Here is a 10,096-nt window from a genome sequence, read left to right on the forward strand (position 1 = left end):
TGCTTCAAGGAAGTAACTAAAATTTTTACAGGTTCCCCATCTAATTAATTCCACCTAGAACATGTTCCATTGTGCTACCTGTTAGCTAACCGATCATCAGCACTACAATTCCCATTAAAGTCTGCCCTTATTTCAATGTATTTTTTGTACCTTGGTACTGAGCACTGAAGCCCCTAAGCTTGTGGTTTCCATCTGAAGTGAAGTGGAGCCGCAGCCAGTTCTTAACACTAATGATGGGAGAGGGAAGGTTAGGGCCCGTGAACCTGCAACATAAGTCAACACAAATGCCATTCAAAGGACAGAACAAGAGCAATGAATCAGAACCGTAATAGGTCAACTGGGACATCAATGAAGTTCAATACAATTCACACATTCAAAAGATTCTAAAAAGGATAAGTTCAGTAGGAAAAATAAGCCAAACCCAAAATATGAAACACACCAACCTAAAACACACACACACACACACACACACATGCACACAGCACCCTGCTGAATACATGTTTACTACATGTCTCTCACACACACACACACATCCACCCACACACACACGCACACACACGCACACACATGCACACACACGCACACACACGCACACACACGCACACACACCTAGGACTTGTTAAAAGGCATCTATTTTGCAGTTGTGGCGTTAATTAGCGTCTCCAATTTTGTGAATGTGAATTGGATTTTCTCAACCACTAGCAGCATGTTCCCACCTCCCACTTCTCAGATGAGCTTTTTAGGGTCTGTTATATCCAGCAGCCATCAAATGAAACAATGGTACTCCTAAATGTGAGAAGAGCGTGAAGTACATTCAAGTAGAGGACAGTCAAGGTTCTAATAGAGATGTATATAATTTGATTTGGAGAGTAATTGAATGTTTCAGGGTATCTTTTTCCACATGAGGATTAAAAAGCTCCTTTGTGATAGACAACAAAGAAGTCTGAGAGGCTGCCCAGCAACAGGCTTTGAATGAATAATCTAATGAGTATGCACCAGCAAAACACTGCTTTTTCTGGTGCTAAGGTTCTGGAGATGAGAAGAATTAGTGCTTTTTATTAAGACAAAGCTGTTCATGTTATTGTAAGCCATGTTTCACAGTTGCGTTATAGTGGGGAATGCTAAGCACATAAGCTGAGGAGAAAACAGAACAGCGCTTGACAGAGAGAGAGACAGGCTGAGCTTCACTGTGTGTACCAAATGTCAGATTTGGCTCAACAAGCTCTCCAACAAGAATGAGAGAGAAAAAGAGAAAGAGAGGGAGAGTGAGTGAGAGAGTGTTGGATCATAAGGGAAGGGGGAGAAAACAAGGCTTGTATGTGAGTAGATCCCAATCCACTCCGCTTTCCGTCTGTCACTGATCAGGCTGATGGCATAAATTTCCAATCAGCCTCTCAGTTCTGACTCACTAATGCTAGCCAGGCATGTGGCTCCACCAGCACTTATGAGACTGAGAGGAGACTCTGAATCAAAGTTACAAAGATGCACTTTATCAGCACGCAAGACCAACCTTACCCGTGAACACAGTGATTATGGGAGATGAGAATTATCTCGTGACTGGAACACCAACCTAATCAAGTGTGTGAAAGATGTCCTGGTGCTCATAATGTGTTGTGGGTGGTATTGTCATCTGTCATTGTGTGCTCTCACTGCAACCCATTAAAGCATGCTAGATAGTTGATGGATCTGAATTAAAATAATGTCAGATCAGTGAATGATTCTCACATGCTATTTTGTCACATGCTGGAAAGAAAAGTCCTGCTTTGGAAGGTTCTTGAGCTTGGCCAATAGATTTTCAATTTCAGGAATTCCAAAATCACATTACAAAGGGTCAATATTATCAAATAGGGTGAAAAACAAGTAAAAGGTAGAATGAAAACAAAACAACAAGCCTAGTTTCAGCAGACCATCATTCAATGCACAGCTACTGTCAACAGTATAACATTTGAAATGCTGAGATATATTTGAAAGAAGCATGCTTTTCAGGGCTCTTCTGTGTTTTACTATTGAAAAAATGCTTTGGTTCCTAGAAGCCTGCCAACTTGCAAGCTAATCTGCTTCAATGAGTACCAAAATATTACTCCAGTTTGTGCTTAGCAATTATAGCCACAGCTATGAAGTCTCTTGTATCGCTTGTATATCATGTTAAACATGACACCTCTTATATCTCTTATTTATTAGCATTTCAGAAATGGGGAGGTAGTTTTATCAAAAAGACCACAGTGTTAACCTGTGAGAATAAGATGATTATCCTGCTACATAGGTAATTTTTCCAGCTGAATTGCTTGACTGTAGTGTCCAATAAATTATTTCCATGTTTAAATATGACTAGACATTCATGTAGTTAGTATAGCTAACTATATTATACCCATTGACTTGATAAAAGCAGCCTGTGTTTGCAAGTCTAGAGCAGTGGCAAAACAATTAACTAGATTAACAATAACAGTATTCCTCATCATGAAAATCATCATGAACATCCAAAACAACAAATTAGTATGATAACATAAACTATATTCAACAAAGCCACAAGTCTTTTATTTCATAATAGCAGCCTGTGGTTGCATGTCCAGAGCAGTGGAAACCTTTTTCTTTTCATACTAGGTAAGGCAAAACCATTAACTAGATTAACAATAACAGTATTCCTCATCATGAAAGTCATCACAAACATCCAAGACAGCAATGTATGTTATCTTAACATTACATGTCTAAGTACTTGACAAGGACAAGGATTACTAGTCATTGTTAAGGTGCTTACATTTACAGCACTTGGCAGACATTCTTATCCAGAGCGATTTACATATTTGTGAGTATAACAGAACATGTGCTCATTGAGAATCAAACCCATGACCTTGGTGTCACTGGCACTATGGGCTGCCTACTCTGGAGCAATTAATTACTTTGTTATTTATTGTCTTCACTCCTAACCACTGCATGTAGCTTCCTTAGATACTTAGATAGCAGTTTCTACATGGATCCACTATGACTCATTGGGCATGCACATTTCAACAAAGAGAACCAATCAGTCAGTCAGCTAGCTCAAACAGAACAAACAAAAATGTACAAAATATGTATGAGAAATGATAGGTCAAACAACTACTCAGTTTTCTTTCAGCTGCTGGAACAGACCTTGGTAGGAGGTCTCTTTCATTCCATGCTCATTTTCACCCCTGGCTGGCCTGATCATGTCTTCACTCTCTATCAGAAACCCACAAAATGGAATACATGCCACTATTTTCATGTGCGAGAACAATTACGAGGGTTATTCTAACATGGTGAATGTGCTCTCACAGAAGCCAGCATCTGGCAGGATGTTTAGAGGTGAAAGGACAGGCTTCCCCATGGCAGGCATAAGCACCTGTTGTCTAGCTGGAGCCAGTGGCACAGGAGTGCAATCATGGAAAATAAAGCAGTCCTGGGGCCCTGGCTCCTCTGAGTCTCCACATCGCCATGTTAATGCAGCAGTCTGCCACAGAGGCTCATTTTAACACATATTAGCCGAATTGTGCTTATTAACTAAAACAGGCCTGCCTGTCCTCGGGGGGAATGAGAAAAAGTGACAAGACGACTCCAGCAGGCGAGAGTGAATTGCTTGCTGTCTCTCCACACTCACTCTCTCCTTTCACTCTCTCGACAAGGAATTTCATTTCCAATATGTGTTAGGTTGACAAGAGGACATGGCTTGTGACAATGTCTCCTATGATGTCAAAAGTCATCCATGCGTAGAGGTATCAGTGGTACGAGTGAAGCAGTGCGTGAAACTTCATGTGCCTGACACACCACGACAGTCTGACCCAGAACTGAACACAGAAGATGTGAAGAAGAGGCACATTATTTTTGCTTTATATGAGTCTGTCCTCACAGTGGCTCTGCTGGTAATAAAACCAGAAATATGTGGTAGATGGCAAAAGCCATCCATGCGTAAACATAACAGCAGTGTAAGCCATCTGGAACCTGAAGAATTCCACTGGATAGGTGGATTTAAAGCTCTGGTAATCTACTTGACATGATCATGGCAGAGAGCTCTCATGCCTGTTTTACAGGTTAAAGTTCAAATTTTTAAAGATTCATTTTCCTTAAAATGGTTTGCCTGTGTTCTCAGATGTATTGGACTGAAAAAAAATAACTGATGGGCATGGAGATGGTGAGAGAAAGATTAATCCCTTCCAAAGAATCAATCACCCACAGGTCTGCCTTTACTGAAATTAGTTTTCTTCTTCATCTTCACATTATTTATTTATTTCATGTGCTACCCCTCATGTCCTTTGAGGTCTACCAAAATAATGGATGTGGCATTGAGTTCTGACAACTTGTCACATGACATTAGACTTGATTTACGGTAGCAGCCACTAGACAGATAAAGTGAGTTTCACTTCAGATTGCATGTTATTACATTATTGTCAGATGCTGTAACAATGCAGAGATCTCATGTAAGACAAAACGATGTGAAATTCACTACTACTTCCTAAATATGTAGCCTGCCTTAAAAGCTCTTACCTAATATTTCATATTCTCGTAATTGTTATGCCTGAAATCTATGCCTGTCTCTGTCTGAACAAAAGAACAAAAAACAAATTTTCTTAAATAAAAATATCTGTTCACCAACCTTTTACCAAACTTTCACCAAACTTTTAAGTTTTTCTGTTTCATACAAGAGTTCACATTCACATTATTAAGAATTTTCAGTCATTAAACTGCACTCCCTAAAACACAGATGTAAACTACCAGGGTATATAACATATCAGTGTATGTACCATTGCTTAAATACCCTGATATTGGACATGCCCATGTTACTAACCATTGGATAGTAACCAGTACTAACCAGTGGATGATTTCTGTGAAAGGATTTGACCCCATACAATGAAAGATTCCCTTAAAGATACACACTAAGGATCTCAGTTGGAGATTTTCTTATTAATAGTCCTGGAGAGGAATGGAGATTGGGAAAGATCACCCAAAACACGTTTGTGAAAAGATGCTTTAAAGAATCACTATCACACAACATCCATGTCACAATGCACTTACTGAGACACCTGTTTGAATTAAAAAGCTATTTAAACCCAAACCACTCCTTGTTAATATGTGGCGATTATAACAGAGGATGGTCTTAGGATCTGATAACTTATAGGAGGGTAGGAAATATCGAAAATGTCATTACAGATTAGAGCACTCATAAATATGCTATTAGAGCATGCTGTGGAAAGCCTTGCCACCCTTACATTTTCCTCTCCTTGACCATATTTCCTTTTTTTCATAAAAGAAGCTATTCACACTCAGAAAAGAGTGCTGAAAGTCAAAAAAGCACTCTTTAAGGGCATTATGGCAAGTTCAATACGCTTTCAACCTCATTCGCAGCATTAGATTTTCCTCGGACAATCCTCAAGAGTGCAGCTATAAATGAGTTCTTGATCCCAGTCCAATGAACTTCCTAGATTAATCGAAAATATCTCTGGCATTAAAGAAAAAAACACAAGGGCATGCCCACCTATACAGAATGTACTCATGTACTTCAAGTATGCACAACTAAACATCAAGAAGATTAACCACAACCAAGTTCAACATTATTACTGGTGAGGAGAATAGGACATGAAAACATAAGGAAAGGCACAACGCTAAACATAGACATCATCAGCATACATGTTTCTACATCTTTCAGCTAAGTTACCTGGAAAGCTAGTTAATAGTACTAATTGATGTCCTTCACTGGCAAACGCATGCACCAGTACAATTGCTGCAGTGTGAAACACTGTAAGGAATGACTTAATAATTCCTACTTGATCCCTGTGCATTCTTCTGCCATTTGATTATGGTTTCTGGTGCTAAAGGTTGGTGCACAGACCTAAGGGAGTTCACACAGCTGTCTTGCACACAGCTAGCTTAATTGCAGCTACTTAGGCAGATCAATCAGGCTGCTGCTTTGTATTCTGCAAAGGCACTGGGGCTGAGAGCATGGGTCAGGGTGACTTTAAAGCCCCAAAGTTCTGCCATTTTAATGACTGTGAATCATAGGAGGGGTGAGCAATGAAAGAGCGAACTCTCTCTCTCTGAAGTGACAAAACAAATCAGCCTGTCTGGGTACTAGGGCCAGTGAATTAGGAGTGAGGAATGGAGAAAGACAGAGACAGACAAACAAAAAGCTTTGACCTTCACATATTTGAATCCACATTCTAAAAAGAACACAGCATTGACATTAAACTCACTCAGAACTTTGTGGGTCTGGAAAGATAGCTTTTAGTTAAAAATTAGTTGATGTCTGACTCTCAAGTGCAATTTTTTTCACATTTTTTCATACAATCCTTTAAATTGTGAAAATTATAGAGCTAACAATGACGGAAGCTGTAATGGTAGTAACAGTAAAATTAGTAACAATAACAACAAGAGTAATAATAATAATAATAATAATAATAATAATAATAACAAGAAGAGGAAGAGGATGGAGAAGAAAAAAGAAGAAGAAGAAGAAGAAGAAGAAGAAGAAGAAGAAGAAGAAGAAGAAGAAATTTCTGGAGTGTGAAATGTTATTGCATCTACCAATTTCCAGCAAATTCTGGGTTGGTTAAATATATATGCCTCTTTCTCCCTGTTCTTCCAAAAAGGTATAACACAGAGTAAATGGGGACTCAATCCTTGAATATTTCAGAAAAGACTACACCCTAAAATGTTCCCACACACTCTTATGAGATATCTAAAATAATACTCAGCCTGTGTGTTGAGGAAGATTAGTGTCTATTTTAATAATCAGAGTGGAAGACTTCAAAAGACCTCTGTCCCATCTTCATAATTCTCCCCTCTCAGTTTCCTCTCTGGCCTGTACATATCGCCACCTTTCAGTCCTTTTGGAATCATAAGTACTCCTGCACTGCCCCTGTGCTGACTTCATCCACCTGCTTTCAAGCGTATTCAACTTTGTGTAAATTAAACAAAAAAGTAATGTGTGCTGATAGTATAAAATCTAATTTCTGAGTCAATTTTACATTCAAATGAAGTGAATTACTATGTGGTAGAACACTGCTACATAAAGTTTTACATTACTTATACATTAACCAAACTTGAAATAAACCAAACTTGAAACTATACATAAAGAAGGCTATTATGCTTAAAATGTATACAAACATACTTTTCAAAATGTAACACATATGATTTTTGCCTATATTTGGCCTCAGGAACATCCCTCTTCAGTGTCCAGCAGCAGACTGCCAGAGAGGATCCACTTTCCATGGTACCACTTTTCAATACTATACATAATGGCATGAGTATACAGGAACAAAAAAACTATGAGTGATAGAGAAATTCTGAAAACATATTTGGACTCATTGTGAAAAACAATAACTTAATAAACAGGATTTTTTTGCAGGAAGTAAAATCACTGTTGACTACTGTTGCTTCACACTTAATGTAAAATCATTGACAAAAGAATGTATAAATGGCAGAAATGAATATGTGATGAAAGTATTTCTAATTTTAAATGGGAGACAGTCACATATAATTATTTATAGCACATATAGCTAACACACACACACACACACACACACACACACACACACACACACACACACATATATTTGCTTTGTTGTACGACATGTAGAATTTTGTTGTAGAGCATCTGTAAAATCCCAAATTATTCAAAATCTCTGATGAAGATACCACATAACAACAATGCATATATCAGCAAAGACAAATATCTGAGTAAATTCAAGCCTACACTGAGTGACCCCAGAACACAAAAGCATTTACTCTGTGCTACAATGTGCCCTTCTCCCATTCAAGAATCAGAAGCAAAGAGATATGCTGTACAATGCAGGCCCGGTGAACTGAAACACCAGAACATGACGCTGTGTATTAACATTAAAAAATATTTCTACTATGTGTAACAAATTGAACATGAAAAAGAACAAATTATTCTGGGGGAGCACTAGAAACAATGAATTGATTTATCTCGCTTTCCCTCTCTCTCCCTCTCTCTTGCTTTCTCTCTCTCTCTCTCTCTCTCTCTCTCTCTCTCTCTCTCTCTCTCTCTCTCTCCTCACTTTGTCCTTCTCTCTCTCTTTAATAACTACAACCTTTCCTCATTTTTGCCATCTTACCTATGTTAGGAATACATGAAAACAAATAACAACATACATAACAAGCATTCTTTTATCACACTAACCATTATTTCCTATTACACTGCATTTGTAGTTAATGGGAGACAAACAAATTAGTTTCCAAGGTCACTTAGAGATGACTGTGTAATTGAGTCAGCCCGAAGGATCCATAAAGGGTGGCCATAAAAAGGATCCAGTGCTACTCTACAACATGTAGAACAGAATCCAAGTTGGGGTTTGGCTTGATGAGCAATGTGGGAGTCTTATGTTTGTCTTGGGAAGGGGGATGACAGAAAGACTGTCACTCCTGCTCACATTTTTCCCCCATAGTACTTCATGATATTCTTAAAGAGGATATAGTCAATTCTGTCTACAAGACCAGGTAGATGAATATTAACTGATTTTCGCTCAAATAGCATTGACAATGGTAGGCTGTGAAGCAAAATTGTGCATTCATTCTTATACATAAGCACCTCTGGGACTGTTAAGACCAATAGCTCCTAACACATCTGTGAAATCACAAATCCATCCTTCAGATTACAGTAATACTGTATACAGTGATTACAGTAACTGTAGCACAGAACCTCTGTAATAGCCAAAGACATGTAGCAGCCAGTGAATGAGGTTGGTGCAGCCAGACAGCAGTGCCAGTTTACAAAAATACCTGTTTGATAAACAGCCTAACTGACCTGGCAATTTCAAGATTCTAAAGCATGCATAGCTGGGGATTTATATGGCATTTCAGGTGCATAAAAACCATACCATCATTCACGTTCAAAAGTAGTTATAAACACATATAACAGGAATAATTTCTGAGGTAATATTAAAATTTCAGCTAATACAATGCATAAGAGAATATGTGGTCAAAATCTACCCCTGAATTAATAATGGATTTATTATTTAAATAATAAATAATCAATAATAAAATAATGTTTAGAATAAAAAAGGAAGCATCTAGAGCTACACATCTGTAAATAGTGTGCTTATGACAGAAATGTTAGTGTCATAAGTGGATATGTATCACTGCACAAAAAGAAGACACAAAAGCAACAATACAGCCTCACAATGCTGAATAATAAGGCAACATGAACATTGAAATTGGAATTTAATGTCCCACCAATCAAAGCCTAACTGATAACACTGAGTGTATGAATGGCAGACTAGTTCGACGGTAAGTCCAGGGACATTCAAGCCCAGGGATGCTCAGGTAAAGGGATTTTGCTCCTGCCTCCCATTTACTTATCAGTGGTATAAAGCCAGTGTGTGCAAAGGCCCATGGCAGCCTCAGGGCCTCAGCTCCCAGCAGCTTCAGAGTGAAAAAGAAGAGGGCCAAATGAAGCTGAGAGGAGAGAAAAATAAAATGCTGAGGCGTTACATAATAATGTATCATGATTATGTAAATGGTGAATGTTAAAGTACGAGACCAAAGCCTCTCTGGCTCTCTCTCCCCCCAGGCATATGGAGAAGCCATCCCTTTGAGTCATCCTGGGATTTTCATGACACAGACATGATTCCTTTTACTGATATGGGAAGGCCGGAGTTACGAGAATAGAACTAAAATATGCTGCCACTATGAGGTCTTGTCTGAATAAACTTGCATTAAGGCTCTTGTGAATGATGTCTTAATGTCTTTGTAATTGAATGAATAACAATGCAATATCAGGAATGACATTACGTTCAATGCCATGGTACTATAATAAATGAGAAACAATTGTCAGGATGAGTTCCAAACTGTGAATTTTGTCTCACGTACTTCAGTCATTGTAGATTGGAGATGGCTGCTGTGTGTGTTTGTGTGTGTGTGTGTGTGTGTGTGTGTGTGTGTGCGCGTGTGAATTTATCAGACATCTCTTCACTGAGAGAATACAACACAGGAGGGCAATGCAGGAGGGTTTAGAATCACTAAAACCATCATTGAATAAATGCAGTTTCTGCTCTTTGTACACCATGCTGCCACATCACACTGACAAATTCGAGATCCCACAGCTGAACACAGTTTGAAAAAAACAACATGA

At 38.5% G+C, this 10,096-nt stretch overlaps 1 protein-coding gene across 3 annotated transcripts in view; it reads right to left on the minus strand.

The window, feature by feature from the left end:
- The window catches only part of csmd2 (CUB and Sushi multiple domains 2), a 194,523-nt gene that overhangs the window by 104,419 nt on the left and 80,008 nt on the right, over positions 1-10,096 (minus strand). For all 3 annotated transcript variants that reach the window (XM_081701997.1, XM_081701988.1, XM_081701977.1), the window contains exon 6: positions 151-263. In XM_081701997.1, the coding sequence (XP_081558123.1) occupies positions 151-263 (113 nt within the window). The remainder of the gene's footprint in view (positions 1-150; positions 264-10,096) is intronic.

Source organism: Electrophorus electricus, chromosome 2 (assembly GCF_041902795.1).
Source record: "Electrophorus electricus isolate QZ-2024a chromosome 2, ASM4190279v1, whole genome shotgun sequence".
Classification (NCBI taxonomy): domain Eukaryota; kingdom Metazoa; phylum Chordata; class Actinopteri; order Gymnotiformes; family Gymnotidae; genus Electrophorus; species Electrophorus electricus.